Source organism: Salvelinus sp. IW2-2015, linkage group LG35 (genome assembly GCF_002910315.2).
Source record: "Salvelinus sp. IW2-2015 linkage group LG35, ASM291031v2, whole genome shotgun sequence".
NCBI lineage: Eukaryota > Metazoa > Chordata > Actinopteri > Salmoniformes > Salmonidae > Salvelinus > Salvelinus sp. IW2-2015.
This window is the reverse complement of record NC_036874.1, coordinates 5680173-5700265: the sequence shown is the minus strand read 5'-3', so window position 1 is coordinate 5700265 and position 20093 is coordinate 5680173. Positions and strand designations below refer to the sequence as shown.

At 40.9% G+C, this 20093-nt stretch overlaps 2 protein-coding genes across 2 annotated transcripts in view; both read right to left on the bottom strand.

The window, feature by feature from the left end:
* Window positions 1-119: 119 nt before the first annotated feature.
* LOC111959195 (ras-related and estrogen-regulated growth inhibitor-like protein) lies at window positions 120-2356 on the bottom strand. Its single transcript, XM_023980683.2, has 4 exons — window positions 2190-2356; window positions 1856-1909; window positions 1683-1759; window positions 120-1565 (listed from the first exon to the last, which is right to left on the bottom strand). The coding sequence occupies exons 1-4, from the start codon at window positions 2302-2304 to the stop codon at window positions 1149-1151; spliced, it is 663 nt and encodes a 220-aa protein (XP_023836451.1). The 5' UTR covers window positions 2305-2356; the 3' UTR covers window positions 120-1148.
* Window positions 2357-4232: 1876 nt separating this feature from the next.
* trim33l (tripartite motif containing 33, like) overlaps window positions 4233-20093 on the bottom strand; it is a 20096-nt gene continuing 4235 nt past the window's right edge. Inside the window, 10 exon segments of the mRNA XM_023980148.2 lie at window positions 4233-4354; window positions 4357-4606; window positions 4751-4885; window positions 5056-5124; window positions 5625-5727; window positions 5860-6059; window positions 6197-7806; window positions 8703-8814; window positions 10903-11049; window positions 11163-11277. Coding sequence (XP_023835916.2) covers window positions 4314-4354; window positions 4357-4606; window positions 4751-4885; window positions 5056-5124; window positions 5625-5727; window positions 5860-6059; window positions 6197-7806; window positions 8703-8814; window positions 10903-11049; window positions 11163-11277 — 2782 coding nt within the window. The 3' untranslated portion in view covers window positions 4233-4313.

Genomic DNA, 20093 nt, shown 5'->3' with positions numbered 1-20093 from the left:
TTTCCCAAAGTAGCCGTGAGAAACAAAGCTTGTCATGATTAAAGGTAAAGTCTGGATTGATTGGCCTAAATATGGATGATGAAAGGAAGTTGAATGTGTTGAGGAATGAGCATCGAATAGACAGTAGAAAATGTGTCTTTATTACAATGTCATAACATTTAATATTTCAGAACATATAATACATGACACGTTTAGATTGTCCGACAGTATACATCAACATAACATTGGTTGTATTCAAGAAATAAATAACGTTTGTATTGCTGATGTGAAATGTATTGAGGTTATGAAGAGTGAAATAAAGTGTAATTTCCCCATCTACAGTACAGTATTCAGCTCATACATGTACTTTCCCAGATTAACCCATTCCGGTTTCATGCATTGTATAAACATTAAAATTACAACATATAACTTTTCCCCAAGATTTATTACACAGAAATGAAATACTTTTATCCACATTTTAATATATTCATTTATTTATTTACAATTCTCAAACAAACGTGTGCACAGCACATATAAGCATCAAGTCTGCTAGAACTTGTAACATAGAATTACTAAGTTTAACGTTCGTTTTCAGATAAAGTATAATACTGAAATGTAATTGTTTGCTGTTTTGCATTGCTGATTATACACACATCAAGCCTTCAACATTTTACAAACTTCGAGTGTACATTGTCACTGAAAATAAATTCCCTAACAATTGGCAATGGGTAGGACTTCCAACAGATCAACAGTATTGTCAGATGTCAGCTACTCCAGATTCCTGCTCATGCTTCACATTGAATACCTATTGAGTGAAGGATGGAAGCGCACATGATTTCTCATACAGTTTATCTACAGTACTGTATACCTACTTTTCAACTTCAAAAAGTAGAATAAATTATTGATTGATTGCTTCCATCTGCAATTCAAACTTTTGTGTAACTCTACAAGATAACCAATTTCTCCTTTCTGAAAACCGTCCCAATGAAGTTCCCTATCAAAACCTGTTGAAGTTGTTAGAACGAACCTGCTGTTGGACTACAACCTGCCATAGACCATTTTTCCCAATTGCGCCTCCAAGTCTGCATTGGCCAACCGCGTAGCATACCTACGACATGTTCTGACTATCCAAATCCCATTGCGCATAATGTAGACTATCCTGTGGTAGATTACTCTGCACGTTTCTTCCCGAATACAGCTGACATGCTTCTCACTATACTTTTAATACCCGCGGCACCTTTCCGCAGAGCTCTCGACTCTTTGATAAGATCTATCAGTCCATGGAACACCAGCAAAACACCGTGGTATGTTTCAGCTGCGGATATCTCGAAAAATACGCAGTCTTCCGAGAGAGCAAGGAGTCGGCCCTCCTCACTTGAGACTGTCCGTCGGTGCTGCAAATCGCGTTTGTTTCCAACAATGATGATGGGCGCTGTTGCAGACATCTTCCTACTGGCATGGCGGATGCGCTGCACTTGTTGACGCACTACCTCGAAGCTGGAGCGGTCGCATATGCTGTATACCAGTATCACGCCGTCTGCCCATTGAAGCTGTTTCTCACTTATCGACTCAGTTATTGCACTGTCCTAAAAACACATAAAAACATGACATATGAGTGGTCACTATGGCTAGATGACAAACATTTGCCAATGGCAAATGCGTAATGATGAATGGCGACATTTGGGTAGTCCAAGAGTGTTTACCTGTGGGTAGAGCGAGTCCCATATGTTGAAGGATATTTCCCTCCCGTCAACTGTGTCAATGTGACTGTAAATTGATTCTGACGGAGAAATATATGAATTAAATCAAAAACATCATAATGTATTAAATAGTCAGCATTACGCACAATATGTATGTACTCATTTGGCAGGCTTACCTATATCACCGTACTCGCCAATAAATCTTCTGGTAATAAATCGGACGATGAGCGCTGGAAAATACAAAAAGTTGTGTACAGTTTAATCAAAATATATTTTAATGGCTTGTACAAACTTTGAGTGTAGATTGTCACTGAAAATAAATTCCCTAATACGCAATTGGTAGGTAGGCCTTCCGTCAGATCAGATACTACAGATTCCTGCTCATGCTTCACATTGAATGCCCGTTGAGTGAAGGATGGCAAAGCACATGATAACTCGTTAACTGTTGAAAATACCTGTGTGAACATTGCAAGGTGCATATTAAAAARAAAGACAAAAACACATTCTTACCTGATTTCCCTACATTTTCAGCCCCAAGTAATAAGATATTAGCTTCCACTTTTTGCTGAGTTCCCTCAATTGTCTTGCTGCAGTGATGCGAGCTAGGTTTGACCTGGACAACCATTTGGAATGGATTATGCTTCAAAAAGCTCTTTTAATTACCCTGTTTTGATGTAGGGTACTGTACAGTGACAAGTATATATATACAGTTTGCAAGAGCTGGAGAATAGGTGGAGCCATTTATGAACCAATGAGAAGATAGCCTGTTTAAGTGGGCTGGGTCACAACTCAGCCCACTTAATTTGATAGGGCTGTTATGTGATCATGATGGCTAGTTTTCTTGTGATAATTGAAATAAATGTTTCAGGTTGGTTTAAATCTTACATTCAATATTTTTCATTACTTTGATCTATTGGTAAATCCCCTCTACACAAACCTACTGAAAATATGAACATGTCAGAGAAATGTAAATCACTAACCAAATCATTTTATAAACATTTTGATAATTTTAGACTGCTTTAACTCTGGGAGGGCAAATGTGTGCACTGCACACACCATTGACAGTTAGTACAAACCCTGGGGAATCAGTGATTTTAATTGATCAGTTAAGGGAAAATCAAAAACCATCAAGAATGCAGCCCTCGAGGACAGCCAGAAGTTGTTCACCCCTGATCAGTGTGCTTTTACTCTGGCGCCATCTGGTGGCGTTGTATCAGCATCGCCAAGACCACTGGTTTAATCTTTGGCTGCCTTATGCTCATGCAGTGCACCTTTCATCTAGGCCAATTTAAGTACGTTCGAAACACAGGCATACATAGAATATTTTATATGAACTCAGCAAAAAAAGAAACGTCCCTTTTTCAGGACCCTGCCTTTCAAAGATAATTTGTAAAAATCCAAATAACTTCACAGATCTTCATTGTAAAGGGTTTAAACAGTTTCCCATGCTTGTTCAATGAACCATAAACAATTAATGAACATGCACCTGTGGAACGGTCGTTAAGACACTAACAGCTTACAGACGGTAGGCAATTAAGGTCACAGTTATGAAAACTTAGGACACTAAAGAGGCCTTTCTACTGACTGAAAAACACAAAAATAAAGATTCCCAGGGTCCCTGCTCATCTGCGTGAACGTGCCTTAGGCATGCTGCAAGGAGGCATGAGGACTGCAGATGTGGCCTGGGCAATAAATCGCAATGTCCGTACTGCGAGACGCCTAAGACAGCGCGGATAGCTGATCGTCCTCGCAGTGGCAGACCACGTGTAACACCTGCACAGGATTGGTACATCCGAACATCACACTGGCGGAACAGGTACAGGCTGCCAACAAAATCTGCCCGAGTTACACCAGGAACGCACAATCCCTCCATCAGTGCTCAGACTGTCCGCAATAGGCTGAGAGAGGCTGGACAGAGGGCTTGTAGGCCTGTTGTAAGGTAGGTCCTCACCAGACATCACCGGCAACAACGTCGCCTATGGGCACAAACCCACCGTCGCTGGATCAGACAGGACTGGCAAAAAGTGCTCTTCACTGACGAGTCTCGGTTTTGTCCCACCAGGGGTGATGGTCAGATTTACGTTTATCGTCGAAGGAATGAGCGTTACACCGAGGCCTGTACTCTGGAGCGGGACCAATTTGGAGGTGGAGGGTCCGTCATGGTCTGGGGTGGTGTGTCACAGCATCATCGGACTGAGCTTGTTGTCATTGCAGGCAATCACAACGCTGTGCATTACAGGGAAGACATCCTCCTCCCCACACCAGATACTGACTGTTACTTTTGATTTTGACCACCCTCTTTGTTCAGGGACTCATTATTCAATTTGTTAGTCACATGTCTGTGGAACTTGTTCAGTTTATGTCTCAGTTGTTGAATCTTGTTATGTTCATGCAAATATTTACACGTTAAGTTTGCTGAAAATAAACGCAGTTGATAGTGAGAGGACGTTTCTTTTTCTGCTGAGTTTACTAGCGTACAGTACAAAGGCTACAGTAATGCATAGTATATTGCATAGTTTTTACAAATGTGAAAAAACAAAGTCAAACACAATCCCTTTTGTATTTAATTTAATGAAACAAAGTACAATATCAGTTGTATATAATTGACTAACATAGCATTTCTGAGTCTCCACTTCAATGGCCATTATTCAGTCTGCATCCTTTTTCATTTTTTTCATATTAGTTTCATTTTCATCTGTTTCAACTCTGACCTGGGAGTGATGTTTCTTAGCTTTTGGCACTTTGGTCATATTCAGCATCTCCCTCATCCTCTTCAGAGACTCTGCAGCTGTTGGTTCCTCAGGTTCCCCCGTCTCAGTCCAGCTGCTGTTAGGGTGGCTGAGGAGGGAGGGGTGGAGAGCTGTCCCAAACACTTCCCCTAACTTCCTCTGAAAGCTGCCCCGTAGCTTGACAACCAACTCCTGGGCCTTTGAGATAATAAAAAATACACATTCAATGTAATTTGCCTGGTATTTTTGTCTGTAAATTCTCAGGTAATTTGGTAGTTTAGCAAATGCTTTCAGTAGTGATTTTTTTACTATATAATGATAACTTTTAGAAGATGTGACAACCTTTGAGTTCATCAACATGGCTTCGAAAAGGACCCAGACGTCAGAGACAAATTCGGAGGGGGTACGGTAAGGGGGTGATCGATGTTGTAGCAGCCTTCCATGTATGGAGTCAAGACATATTGAATCTGAGGGGGGCTGAAGAGACAAAAGTATGAGAGCTCTCATTATAAATGTGCTAAATAATAGCAACAGATAAGATTATTTACAAATATCACTAATGCCATTGAGTTACAATAAGCCATTTTGGTCAGGACAGAGTAATCATAAATAAATAACATGTTTTTAATATATATTTTCATACACACCTCAGCCGTGCTGCAAAGGATGTTTCTGTCATTCTCACACCTTAGAAAAAGTAGGAGATGCTCACATTTCTGTTAGCAAAGAAAATAACAAGATCTGGTTAATGCCAGCATTGAATCTAAGACGTTACAGGTCCAAAAGGTCAATTTAAATGCTATCCGTGTCACGATCGTCGATAGGAACGGACCAAGGCGCAGCGTGAGTTGAGTTCCACATACTTTATTACACCGTAAAACTACAAAAAACAATAAACATAACACCAACGTGAAAGCCGTAGTGCTCAAAACACTAACACAAACAATATCCCACAACGCAGGTGGGAACAAAGGACAACTTAAGTATGATCCCCAATCAGAGACAAKGATAATCAGCTGCCTCTAATTGGMAACCATACAAAATACACCAACATAGAAATAACAATACTAGAACACCCCCTAGTCACGCCCTGACCTAAAACACCATAGAGAACCCCGAGGGCTCTCTATGGTCCTCGGGGTTCTCTATGGTCAGGGCGTGACAATCCGACTCAGCAGGAGGATCCAAATTCAAATACACAATGGGTGAATCTTACCCGCTGGTCTGCTAGGCTGAGGCACATAGTCCTGTGCCTGTCATCACTGTAGGGGTCTGTGGTGTCAGCCAGGTCCTGACAAAGTGAACACTTCCACTCCTCCCTACCAGAGGGGGAAACAGACAGCACACAGCTTTAACACAAGGAACTCAGACTAGAGTATTCCATCAATATCAACTCCACCAAACTGGAACTTTACACAGAAACTACTACTTTAAATCTTTAGGGAGATTACCAGAAGGAAGGACCAATGGGTGGGATATGACAATCTTGGTGGTAGCCCCTCCCACACTCTACACAGAATAGCGAACCGCCAACAGTATGACAGGCCGCACAGGTCACATACTGGAGCAGTGGGGGACTCTCTGGGGAGGACAGGGCCTTAGTCCAGAGGAGGCTGTCTGACTCTGGTGGTGTGATGTCATCGCCATGGGACTGCAACAACAGCAGAGGGGATAGATCATCATCACTATCTTACTAAGCTAAAAAGGACAATGTAAAGTGCTTTATCACTAACCTTAACCCAGACTTTAAATCAGGAAAAAAAACATGTAGCGCAGCAACGTGCTTACCTGGTGTTCTTCTGCAATCTCTTGCAGAATAATCTCATCTTTGCTGGCCCCTTGGACAAGCAGGAACTGAGGAAGAGCGCATCCAGGACTGGGGGTGGAGATGGGTAGCCGAAAAATCAAGACCCTGGGCTGCCAGGACCTTGAGTTGTTAACATTGTTGCCATTGGTCAAGCTCGGTGGCTGGGTGGTGTTGGGTTGCCTGGTTGGCATTTCAGTGGCCACCACCGAACCTGTCCTGGTGGGGAGTGGAGAGGGACCCTCCACCGAACCTGTCCTGGTGGGGAGTGGAGAGGGACCCTCCACCGAACCTGTCCTGGTGGGGAGTGGAGAGGGACCCTCCAGTAGCACTCTAATGCGTGTTGGCAGCTCAGTTCTCCAGTTATTCACACGTCGATGAAGTGACCTGATAGCCTTAGCATCCTCATGTTGTTGGTCATAAGCTATCTTTTTATTGTTGTGGGGGGCAGTATGGGTCCTACCCACAGAATAGGGTTTACTGTTAGGGTCCGTGTCAGTTTCTTCTTTGCGGTGGTGGGTGTGGGTTAAGACACTGTAAGAGAGATGATTAGAGGTCCTCTCAGTAGACAAAGTCCCTGTGAACTGCAGATCTGAAGAAGTACTGTCCGAGCAGGCAGCTGCCTTTCTATCATCCCAGGCTGACGGGACCTCCAACTCCATAGCACTGTCTGCCTCTGGGTCAGTCTCCAACTCAGTGACAGTAGAGGTGGGCTCGTTCTCCCTGGCCTGAGAGTTTGGGTCAGGGTCTGCCAGACCAGTAGGAGGCAGGCTTCTATCACAGGGGGAGTCTGCTAGGGCTTTCACCGGGAGGACAGGGATGGGGTTTACAGAGGGAGGCTGATGGAGGATCCACAGTAGCTGCGATTTTGGAAAGTTCCTTTTCTGATGCTGAGCTACGGCTGCAGGAGAGGAGGAGCCAGAAGGTGGGTGGCAGATCTCTCCGGGTGAGTATGAGTGGAACGTCCAGGACTTTCCATCCTTACCTCTCCGAGATCGTCCAGGTCCAGGTGGAGGAGTTGCTTTGAACATACCATAAAGTCTAGGTGTGGCCTCAATCAGTGGTTGGAGAGATGGGGAGGTTGGAGGCTGAACAGGGGATAGCTGGGCATGGTTTGTGGGGACCAACGGTGACTGGACATGAAGTGAAGGGACAAGTGATGGCTGGGCAGGGTTTGTGGGGACCAACGGTGACTGGACATGAAGTGCAGGGACAAGTGATGGCTGGGCAGGATTTGATGGAAGACAGAATGGTGGATTATGTATATTCAGGGAGGGGTGAGATGGGGCTAGTGTAGATGGGCAGGGCTGGGGTGTCACAGGATGGCTTGAAGGGGTGTGGACAGGCAGGGAGCGATAAGGAGGAGGCTCACGGGAGGTGGAAGGCTGACTGTGGGGGTTGGATGGGGCAGTGTAAGAGGGGCGTGGGGGCTGGAAGACAGGGTTAAGTGGAGGGGGAACAGAATGGATGGACATGTTAGGAGCACAGGAAGAGGTCTGGCCAGAGGGAGCATTGGGTCTTTCTTGGTTTTCCAGGGGTTTGTCTTGACTAACATGTGATTGGGCAAAGGGAACAATATCGCCCAAAAGTTTACCTGGAAAAAAGGAAGAAAAATAATACTATTGTAGGAGCAATGATATAAATGAGATGGTCAAGACCAGGCGGTCTCAAGCTTGTGTCCTGGGGTCCACATTCCCAATGGCAAAATTCCTTGGGTTGATTTTGGCATGTTATTTTAACAACACTAAATGGGCAATACTGGACCACCACATCGTTATGTGGCAATCAATGCTAAAACCTTTTTTTCTTGATTTAATCTAAGAATTTTGTTAAGATCCAAGCCAGCACAGTGTAGGGGAAGGGTACCAAAGACCCTCCCCATTATTGATTAAGGGGACCTTAAGACTCATATGCTTGCTACAGGCCTTATAATAGCAGGTCTCACTATTATACTGTTGCTATGTGTCTGAACTCTGCCACTATACTTTGCATAAGCTATCTATATTAGTCATTGTGGTTAAGACCTAGCTGTTGCAAGAACGTGCCTGCAGGCTAGGCGAGAGACCGGAACTAGGTAAAGAGTTGAGAAGTAAACACTGTCTAGGTTGGCCACTTTGATCTCGTGCGACAGTGGAAAATGCTGATGATACTTATAATTTAGAGAAGCTACTGTTCTAGGTATTTGCATTAAGGTAACCTCAACTCATTGGACATATACATTGACGAAGGTGATAACACCACCAGGGAGTGATCACAGTTATATAATCAGTTGCGCCCTTTGCTTGGTCGCAGAACTTACTCTCAGACATACATGCTGTGTTTCCATTGTTAACTTCTGTCTGCTATTGCATTAATAAAGGTTTGATTGATTTACTTAAAGAAGATATTGTCTGACTGCTGATTTCACCAATAAGCCAATGATTGACAAGGAACAAGGAACCTACCCTGACAACAGCCTACATGAATAGGAGATTGAGTATCTTGACTTACCAAAGCAAGCTATTTGTTTCTTGAAGTCATCAGTAATCACCAGCTGTAACTTAAGCATGGTCCCCGGGGGCTCAGTACTCTGAGTCAAGAGATGCTGTAACTGGGATCCAATCTGTGGAGTGAGAGGAGCATGTGTGGATAGGGTTGCGCATGTGTGTTGATGTGGTAATGTTTGTGACGCAGGATTGGGGACGATTTGTAATTTCTGAATTTAATTCAATTTCGAACAATAAATTTGAATTGAATTTGAATTGGCCACACCCCACAGAAATTGAATTTMAATTGAAGGAAGTAACATTTAATTCAAACTAGAGGTCGGCGATTATGATTTTTCAACGCCAATACAGATAATTGGAGGACCAAAAAATGCAGATACTGGTTAAATCGGCCGATTTTTAAATAATTATTTGTAATAATGACAATTACAACAATACTGAATGAACACTTTTATTTTAACTTAATATAATACATAAATAAAATCAATTTAGTCTCAAATAAATAATGAAACATGTTCAATTTGGTTTAAATAATGCAAAAACACAGTGTTGGAGAAGAAAGTAAAAGCGCAATATGTGCCATGTAAAAAAGCTAACATTTAAGTTCCTTGCTCAGAACATGAGAACATACGAAAGCTGCTGGTTCCTTTTAAAATTTTAGGTTGTAGTTATTATAGGAATTCCAGGACTGTTTCTCTCTATACCATTTGTATTTCATATACCTTTGACTATTGGATGTTCTTATAGGCACTATAGTATTGCCAGCCTAATCTCGGGAGTTGATAGGCTTGAAGTGATAAACAGAGCTGTATTTCAAGCATTGTGAAAAACTGCTGGCAAACGCAGTAAAGTGCTGTTTGAATGAATGCTTACGAGCCTGCTGCTGCCTACCACCGCTTAGTCAGACTGCTCTATCAAATATCAAATCATAGACTTAATTATAATATAATAAACACACAGAAATACGAAACTTAGGTCATTAATATGGTCAAATCCGGAAACTATCATTTCGAAAACAAAACGTTTATTCTTTCAGTGAAATATTCCGTATTTTATCAAACGGYTGGCAACCCTAAGTCTAAATATTGCTGTTACATTGCACAGCCTTCAATGTTATATCATAATTATGTAAAATTCTGGCAAATTAATTATGGTCTTTGTTAGGAAGAAATGGTCTTCACACAGTTGCGCTTTTGTTAAATCACCCATTTGGCGAAGTGGGCTGTGATTCAAATGATAAATTAATAGGCAGCGCATTGACTATATGCAACGCAGGACAAGCTCATCAACCATGTGTAGTTAACTAGTGATGTTGTTAAAATTGATTGTTTTTTATAAGTTAAGTTTAATGCTAGCTAGCAACTTACCTTGGCTCCTTGCTGTACTCCCATATCAGGTGGTCAGACTGCCACGCAGTCTCCTCATGGTTTGCAATGTAATCGGCCATAATCGGCATCCAAAAATGCTGATTACCGATTGTTATGAAAACTTGAAATCGGTCCTAATTAAAATCGGCCATGCCGGTTAATCGGTCGACCTCTAATTCAAACCAATTGAACTAAGACATGAAAGTATCATTCATTTGACAAATATTTTATCAAAAATGATATGCCACTTATTAATGAAAAGAATACACACATACATTTCAAATATTAGTTTGATTATAACTCAAAGATGTAATTTTCTTTGTCATGAGATGTTAGATTATTCCCTTCCATACTGCAGTTTTTGACCTAATGCATTCTGGGAAATGTATTCTGATATCTAAAAACATTAAGGGAATGATGAATTATTATAGAAAACCCACAACAGGATCTTAAAATATTTCCAGACCACTGTAATTATTTTAAATGGTTTTAGGAGAATGACTTTTAAAAATGAAAATGTTCAACCTTATGCTACATGGTATTGGTAACCATAAACATTTCTATGGTGATTGGTTAAAAAAAAAAGCCATTTGAATTTCATTGAATTCAATTCTACTTCCTTTCATTCAAATTCAATTCAAATTCTGCTTCATGTGGGGTGTGGCCAATTCAAGTTAAATTCCAATTCAATAATTTAAATTAAAGAGAAATTCGCAACTCAATTCACAATGACGTGTCTTTGGGGAAGATGGGGGATAAGGCACTCTCATATAAGCCAAAAGAAAAACAAAGAAATGTGTGAGTAGCTTTGTACAGGCAGAACAAGTGGGTTCGTACCTGCCCTTTGCAGGAGAGCAGGGCAAAGAAGTCCTCCACATTCAGGGCTTTCTCAGCAAAGTCAGCAACATAGTCCTGTCTCTGCCCCAGTTTGTTTAGTGCACTCCGTCTCGTCTCGATCCCTGCCACCTCGGCATTACACATAGTCTGGGTGGACATGAGCAAGCATTTTATCGACTCAAACTGAGAGCAAAATTACATGAACACACACACTTTCTTTAGCTTTCATGGATTGTGTTAGTCTTGGATAGCTGAAATACCTCTATGTTGCTGTAGAGCGACGTGGCTCTCGATTTCAAGAGTTGAACAGTGGCAAAAAGCATTCTCTTCAGACTCTCCCTCAGCTTTGACTTTAGTTGTGTTATGTCTAGCAATCTGCYAGTGGGAGAGAACATATGGGTATTTCCACAAAATGAATGCCTTTTGRGTTCCTTTTATATACAGTACCAGTCAAAAGTTTGGACACACATACTCATTCAAGGGTTTTTCTTTATTTGTACTATTTTCTACATTGTAGAATAATAGCCTGAAGACATCAAAACTATGAAATAACACATATGGAATTACATAGTAACCAAAAATGTGTTAAACAAGTCAAAATATATTTTATATTTGAGATTCTTCAAAGTAACCACCCTTTGCCTTGATGACAGCTTTGCACACTCTTGGCATTCTCTCACACCGCTTCATGAGGTAGTCACCTGGAATGCATTTCAATTAAAAGGTGTGCCTTTTTAAAAGTTAATTTGTGGAATTTCTTTCCTAATTAATGCGTTTGAGCCAATCAGTTGTGTTGTCACAAGGTAGGGCTGGTATACAGAAGATTGCCCTATTTGATGAAAGACCAAGTCAAAATTTATGTCAAGAAGAGCTCAAATAAGTCAAGAGCAACAACAGTCAACCATTATATTAAGACATGAAGGTCAGTCAACCCAGAAAATGTCAAGAACTTTTAAAGTATCTTCAAGTGCAGTTGCAAAACCATCAAGCACTATGATGAAACTGGCTCTCATGAGGACCACCACAGGAAAGGAAGACCCAGAGTTACCTCTGCTGCAGAAGATAAGTTCCTTAGAGTTACCAGCCTCAGAAATGTTATCCCAAATAAATGCTTCACAGAGTTCAAGTAAGAGACACATCTCAACATACAACTGTTCAGAGGAGACTGCGTGAATCAGGCCTTCAAGGTCGAATTGCTGCAAAGAAACCACTACTAAAGGACACCAATAATAAGAAAACACTTGCTTGGGCCAAGAAACACAACCAATGGGCATTAGACCGGTGGAAATGTGTCCTTTGGTCTGATGAGTCCAAATTTGAGATTTTTGGTTCCAACCGCCGTGTCTTTGTGAAACGCAGAGTAGGTAAACGGATGATCTCTGCATGTGTGGTTCCCAACGGGGAGCATGGAGGAGGAGTGATAGTGTGGTGGTGACACTGTCAGTGATTTATTTAGAATACAAGGTACACTTAACCAGCATGGCTACCACAGCATATACGCCATCCCATCTGGTTTGTGCTTAGTGGGACTATCATTTGTTTTTCAACAGGACAATGACCCAACACACCTCCAGGCTGTGTAAAGGCGATTTGACCAAGGAGAATAATGGAGTGCTGCCTCAGATGACCTGGCCTCCACAATCACCCGACCTCAATCCAATTGAGATGGTTTGGGATGAGTTGGCCCGCAGAGTGAAGGAAAAGCAGCCAACAAGTGCTCAGCATATGTGGGAACTCCTTCAAGACTGTTGGAAAAGCATTTCAGGTGAAACTGGTTGAGAGAATGCCAAGAGTTTGCAAAGCAGTCATCAGGGCAAAGGGTGGCTACTTTGAGAATCTAATATATAAAATATATTTTGATTTGTTTAACACTTTTTTGGTTACTACATGATTCTATATGTGTTATTTCATAGTTTTGATTTCTTCACTATTATTCTACAATGTATAAAAGTGTAAAAATAAAGAAAAACCTTGAATGAGTAGGTGTGTCCAAACGTTTGACTGGTACTGTAAGTAGAACTTGTGCACCAAAAACCTGTTATATTAAATGAAGTGCCCTTTAATATAGACCACAAGTTGAATTAAATAAATCATATTTTCATTATGAATAAAGACTTGCTAAAGTACCAAAATTCTGCATTTTGACATGCCCTTCCGTGCACCCTCTGTGAATTCTAGGAAGAGTTTAACCTATTTAACTCCAACATTTCTCAACGTTCTCACCATCATTGTAAAGACCTAGTTATTTTGTTGCCTTGACAGTCATTTCTGAAGATTATTATTTATTTCATGTCATTAGAGATTAATTTACGTCTGTCCCTCATTTTAAGGTCATCCATGTTACTGTACTCTCATTTTAATATGGAGAAACAATTCCTTTTGAAATCTTTTTTTAAAAGAAACATTGAACATTTAATTGTCAAATTATAGTGTAAACGCAGGTGAGCTGGTTCTACTATTTTTGGCCATTTTCTGGTGTTTTGTGATAGAAAACTGAGTGGGACGAGCGTAACACGTCAACCTGTTACCCATGGATAGACAGGCCAGAAATGTTTTAATTTCAACAACAAAAAATTAAGCTTGCATTCAATTCCCCCTCCCTGTTGCACACAACAGGCTTCCATTCCCCCGTCACAATTGGATTTATGATGAAATCGTCAACCCTGTTACAGTCAACCGTTATTTATTTGAAACTTAATAGGCACTTACTATAGTCATATTCCTTTATTTCATCTCTTGAGTTGGGAAAACTTGTTTTTTATGAAGTTGAACATAAACTGTTTATGACTGAACAGTAAAATTAGGTGAAATCAAACTTTTTTTGATCAAGTTACACTTCTCAAAAGGCACCGAATTGGTGGAACGTCCCATGTAATAAAATGTCTAGTGGATCATCCACATCAAAGTTTGTCTAATTCAAGCTACATTTCATTACATCTATTGTCTAGATTCCGCTAAAAACATTGCCTCAATACAAAATTTGTGGGTAGGATATAGCACTTTTATCTAGGTATTGAAGGTAAAACCCTAACCCTAAACAACCATATAATTGAATAGACCTGCACAGATGCTCGATCTTAGCTGTATTTGCTTACACTGACAGCTTCAATATGCAGCTGCAGTCTTTAGAAACGAACCAAAAACATCCTACTATATTCAGCTAAAAGTTTCTGTTCCAACTAAGATGCAGAGGACGCAGTTGTAAAGAATACAGCAGATAGAAGATTTACTCCTGTGACATGAAGTTCATGCCCTGTGACAAGAAACTCCTGTTCCAATACTGTACTTTCATTCCAGTGTAATTGACTAGTTATTACCTGCCGTCCATGTCCAGGAGGCTCTGCTTCACTGCAACTCTCTGCTGCCTCACTCTCTGCACCAGGGACTGAAGCTGATCTTTCTGGCTGGCCATCGCCTCATGGAGGAACTGGAAACTGCATGGGAATGGAAGAGGAGACTCAGGAGAACAGGAGAAGAGACTTCGGCCCTGTTCAAATGCTTAAAGAATCCATCTTGTCCTCCTCTCTTCCTTGAAGTAATCACGTGACTTTACCTTATTTTTTACCTATCGAATTGTGTTTTAGCGATTACTCCAAGGTAGGTAAGGATGCTTCTTCTACAGTATTTGAACTTTCCATGATATTGTGACTGTATTTACAATATGCAAGGAAACTTACCTGTGGTTCCTGTGATCCATTAGTTGGCAGTCTCGACAGGTCAGCTGATCGCAGGTCAAACAGAAGAGCTTGATTGGCTCATGTTTGTGTGTGGGACAAAACACTGTGGGAGCGGAGACTCCTGCAGGGGAATAGAAAAATATGATACATTCTAGTATATGAACATGCTATTTCAGTGTCCTGGTATTATCAAAAAGTGTTTGATGGCTGTGTCTGGCTCAGTCGATCTCTAAGTCAATGTTTGGGAGGCCCATGTTTTTTMTGTGTGTAGTGACCAGATAATAAAATATAACTTGAATATTACAAGGTGTTTGCATAAGATGGTATGATGTTTGAAAAATTATTTGAGCAGAAAAGATGTCTGTGGATAATTTAATCAAATTCTACATGAGTAGAAGTCTCTGAAAAGAATAGCCATAGTGCTCAATAACATGGTATTGAGGGTATGTAGGGCAGACCTGTTGGGGGTTGGAGCCGGATAGTGTGGTCCTTCGTGACCTTCACTCTTTTGTGTGCAGATACACACTCCGAACACAGCGCCTCTCCACACTCCACACACCAGCCACTCGCCACGAACCCCTCACAACAGGTACACTGCAGTCACAGACGTGATGATGGAATACACAGAATTTATAAAGGCATTCACAGGCTATGGGAACAGCACTATCATTGACTGAGTTAATATTATTGATGGAGTTATTCATATTAACCTCCAAAGTGTCTCACCTGGACATCACCAGTCCAGAGATCGTTGGAAGAGTTCTTAATAAAGAGATTATCTTTGACTTCCAGAATAGTAAATGGCATGTCACAGGACGGACATGCTGGAGAGATAGAGAGATCTGGAGAGAGAGAGAAATAGACTATTGTTGTAACGTTTCCCTTCTCAATGTTTCGTGTCTAAAACACTGATTGTCTTGTGGGAGTCTCTGAAGTCTTTGGCCTCTCCCCTAGATAATGATACTGTGACTTTGGAATTATACGGTTCTATCTGCCAAAAGTCTAGTTATGAGATATTGAGCATTCTCATATGTGGATCTGGGTTGCGTAAAAAGTTTCTGATACTGAATCATAAGATTCATTTAATTTCAAAAGAAAAGTAAAGCCATTTAATCGTTAAATAAAGAGTATCCCCTCCATCCTCCAAACCACAAAATGACAAATACACCATGGAGAACTAGCAGCATGGCTAAAGCTTAGCTCTGGATGTGTAAACTGATATATTTGTCTGGTCTTCGATGCCCAGAGCAAGCAAACTACTTACTAGTTATCCATGGAATCTGGTAAGTTTGTATTATCAGTGAAATTCTCCTTCAACATCTATATAGAACAAGATAAAAACAGGGATGCCTCTCCAARGGGCCTTTAACATGCTCCAAGGTACCTGTATTTAATTATTTTTGCCATAAAGAGCAGAAGTGGTGGCCAGGCATTATTCAACAAAAGTGCTGAAAAAAATCGAAATAAATGCAAAAAAGCGTCAGAACCCATGATATGAATAATCAAGGACATGGAACTATTGGTTTAATCAAAATGTATAGTTTTGAGATTGGGAGAGTCCCAGAGCAACTCTAACTAGCTATGTGAATAACTCATTTTTGACCAAAATGTCAGATAGAACAGTCCTTATTCCAAAAGCTCGATACAGTAAATTCACCAAACCCAGTTGTGTTCAACAAAAGTGCTTCATACCTTTCTGCAACCCTGGATTGACTGGGGGCAGGCATGCTTGACAAATAGAGTGCAAACAGGGAAGAAGTTMGGGATATCGCTCATGGTTTAAAGTCAACCCACAGAGGACACAATTTCCATAGGTTCCCGATTCATTTACAACGTTCGGCCCAAACGGAAAGCCACCGCCGTTTTGCCCGCCATGGTACATCTGTGTGGAAGAGTCATTCCGGGATAAATATTTTTTTATGAGAAAAACGAGCCTTGCATTACTATTAATAATCTTAATAATCATCATGTATGCATATTTAAGGCGAAACGTACCTCTATTGATGATCGTTCGCACGCAAATGAGAATAAAAACCGTTTAACTGTTTTTGCATTTACCTTGCGCAGGTTCTAAACCAGCGAAAGGCTACTCCGGATATTCTTTCAGACTGAAAAAAAATATGGAACGGAAGACGTTTGAGCATAGTCAAAGATAGTCCAGCTAGCCAGAAACTGCTTCTCCCGATCACGACGGTTGCAGTAGGCGAGGTCCATGGCGACGTTGGCTAGCTAAACTCATGCGCAGAAACACGTAATCTGGTCTAACCGTGGTCTTTCGCCGAACTGCGCATGTGCAGGCACTGGTTCCACATACATTTGTTTTTGACGAAAATGTGACAGTTTGACACTTTCACGAGGTTGGAGTTATAACATGTTCAACTACTTAAGACATTAGCTCGAATTTAGGTGTGCCTTTAGATTTCGAGAAAATTAACAGCTAAGGAAGAATGTTTTACTTCTCTCATTGGACTTCGAAGTTGCATCAGACAGTGCAAGCGACTGCCGACTGACTGATTTACAAATCACCTTCCATCATAAATAACTACTCTTTATTATTTGTAGATCAGTCAATTTACCCATGATACGTTACAGTTTTGATTCTATTGAGCAAGGCCATTGCCTTCTCGAACCCAAAGTCCAGGCCTAGTCTGCTTGGTCTGTTTAGCAAGCGTTCCTTGAAGTCTCGCAATGTTGCACCTCTGTGTTTAGAAACTCTCTGGTTCAATGTTGTTTTGAGCGAGACATTGCCGCATAACCACAGATCTAGGATCAGATTACTCTACCTCTAATTCTCACATTATCTCTAGGAATGACATATTATCAGATCCAGAGTCAGTAGGTGGAGTCAGACCTACATAAAGGAGTATAGTGTTGTGTATTCTAGTGTTGGTAGCTTCCATGATATAAGCCTAGCCTACAGCCTATACTTATGATAGGAAAAAAAGCATGAATAACACAAAACATGTAACAAAATTAAAAGTGTTATTCAACAAGTAATACAATTATCATGAACATAACATGCATACTATGTTTCATTTCTAGTCATTTTAGCATTTGACATGTTGGTTTTATGTAAATAATGACAACATAAATAGCATGCTATTATCCATAAGAACTGACATAACAATGCAGTTGAAATAATAATGTTGGATAATTGCAGATGGAATAGAAGACTATAAAATAAACCTTTCATTTAACCATCCAATAGGCCTACAACTTTATTAACCCCCTCTACGGCAGACACATAACAACCAGGTGTGAACAGCCAGGGAGGAGGAGTTAGCGAGTTAGAATACTAGGATGGGGTGGTTGGGAGGGGCCCAGGTTAAAGTGTGATTTTCTGGGTGGTGTAAACTGTTCCCTTAAGTGGTAGGTTTCCCAAGCTCCTCACTGTAGAATGCAGTTACACTTGATTGTCTTCTCCTGGCTCCTCTGTCCGTATTGAATGGTGGCCAGTGTCTGGACTAAGTTCCAAAAGTTCTCAAAGGAGACCCCCCTTCCATCCTTCACTCCAATCTGCTGCAGCAGCTGGCTCAGAGCCTTGTTCATCTCCTGCCTGTCTATTAGAAAAGATAAGAGTTATAAGTCCAAAAGTTATGGGTGGAGTTAGAAAGTTGGCTGTCAGAAGTATTACAATATAAATGTACTTTTAATCTGTCTGGCTGCATATTCCAACAACGATACTTTTCGTCAATCATCTTGAAAAAATTTACACACTTAAACTGTAATCAACCAATCCTTTGTCGTTAACACAATGTTGAAAGTTTGTGGGTGACAGAGAGAACAAAATGGTACAGTTTGAGGCCATGTGGCAGAGAGTGATGCGGGCGTCTGGAGATCGGGGTGTGGAGCATGTGGGTCTGAGCAGGTTGATGTAGTTGATGTTGTGTGATGTTGTCATTTGTATGGTAATGTTTATGTTTAAAAAATTAATATTTGGAAAAAATGTGTGAAAAATATAACATCAACATAATTTATGGTCCATTTTAAAGAGAGCCTCCAAACAGGTCTTATTGAACCCGTACCCCACCCCATCAATTCACCCTCCGATGAATCAGTAATGGCTAGATAGATGTTAGCGTGTTGAACTACAGTTTTGAACTACAGTAGGTGGAGCCACAACCTAATTCCAATCCTCTCAGATCCACAGGGGGAGGCAACACACAGCCAGATGGGAGAGATTAGACTGTTTAGGGATCATTTTGGGATTGCACTTCTATTTGTTCCACAGAGGTTGCCATGGAAGGGAAGAATCTATCATGCAAAATGAGGGACCTCCTCCTGGCCCAATACTTCAAATGCATTCTTCCTTCATCCTTTCCTTGGGATAAAATGTATATAACATGGCTGGACAGGTTAAGCCAGGGTTTAAACTACACAGATTTCCTGAATTTACTATGTCAGATCAGTGATTACCGCAAGGAAGGAAGGAACAAATTGGAAATATTGGAACAGAGTCATACTTTTACTGTGTGGGTTCATATTACCGTTGTCAAGGGGGGTAGCTGTGTGGAGACAGGGTCTGGAACTCCTCGTGGTTAGTGTGGGGGGCATTGTTGGCTGCAGCACCATGGAACTTGAACTTACAGGGCGTAACAACGCCAACTCCAGATTCTGAGTACTTGGTGGTGTGTGAGAGAAATAACACATAAAGATTAAGAGCGAGATTTGAAGGGAGTATCCACTTTTTTAAATAGTGTATGACAAATAAATTGGTACGTATGCATAACACAGACAATAATCATGAGTGTTAAGTTACTATTTGCAATCACAGTTCATGATCCGTATCCTGCATAGTGGGCACACCCTGGTAGTAAAAAATATATGCGTCACGCACACTACTGTTTAGGTAATGTTTAACCAAGAACAATAACCACAATGTGTTAAGCCTCAGGGCTAGTCATGAACATTGTTTAAGTTGGTCGCTTACACACCCTTATGAATAAACTGACATGTACTGTTTGAAAGATTCTTAATGGAATTCGCGCCAGTTGTAATTAATGACCGCTATTAACACAGCAGACAAGATTGTGGACCAATTTCCTAATTTATTTGATCATTTCAGCAAATGTTGATTTACCTGGCCACAATATGCTGCAATCATCAATGGGGAAACAAGAATTATTGCAGAATCGTCAGATTCCAGAAACGAATTGCTACAATTTCAAAATTTAAAGTTGAGGGTGGATTTGTATAGGATTCTGAAGTGTTTAACTTGTTAACATATACACTGAGTGTACAAAACATTTAGGAACACGTGCACTTTCCATGAGACTGGCCAGGTGACAGCTATGGTCCGTTATTGATGTACCTGTTAAAACATCTTAAGGACGGACCCATTTTTCATTTCCGCCTAAAATGACATACCCAAATCTAACTCCCTGTAGCGCAGGACCTGAAGGCAAGGATATGGCATATTCTTGACACCATTTGAAAGAAAACATTTTGACGTTTGTGGAAATGTGAAATTAATGTAGGAGAATATAACACATTAGATCTGGTCAAAGATAATAA

Coding starts and splice junctions, on each gene's coding strand:
- LOC111959195 (XM_023980683.2), bottom strand. CDS start 2,304: ATGGTTGTCCAGGTCAAACCTAGCTCGCATCACTGCAGCAAGACAATT. Junction 1,910..2,189: donor TGAAAATGTAGGGAAATCAG/GTAAGAATGTGT, acceptor TGTATTTTCCAG/CGCTCATCGTCCGATTTATT. Junction 1,566..1,682: donor GGGACTCGCTCTACCCACAG/GTAAACACTCTT, acceptor ATGTGTTTTTAG/GACAGTGCAATAACTGAGTC.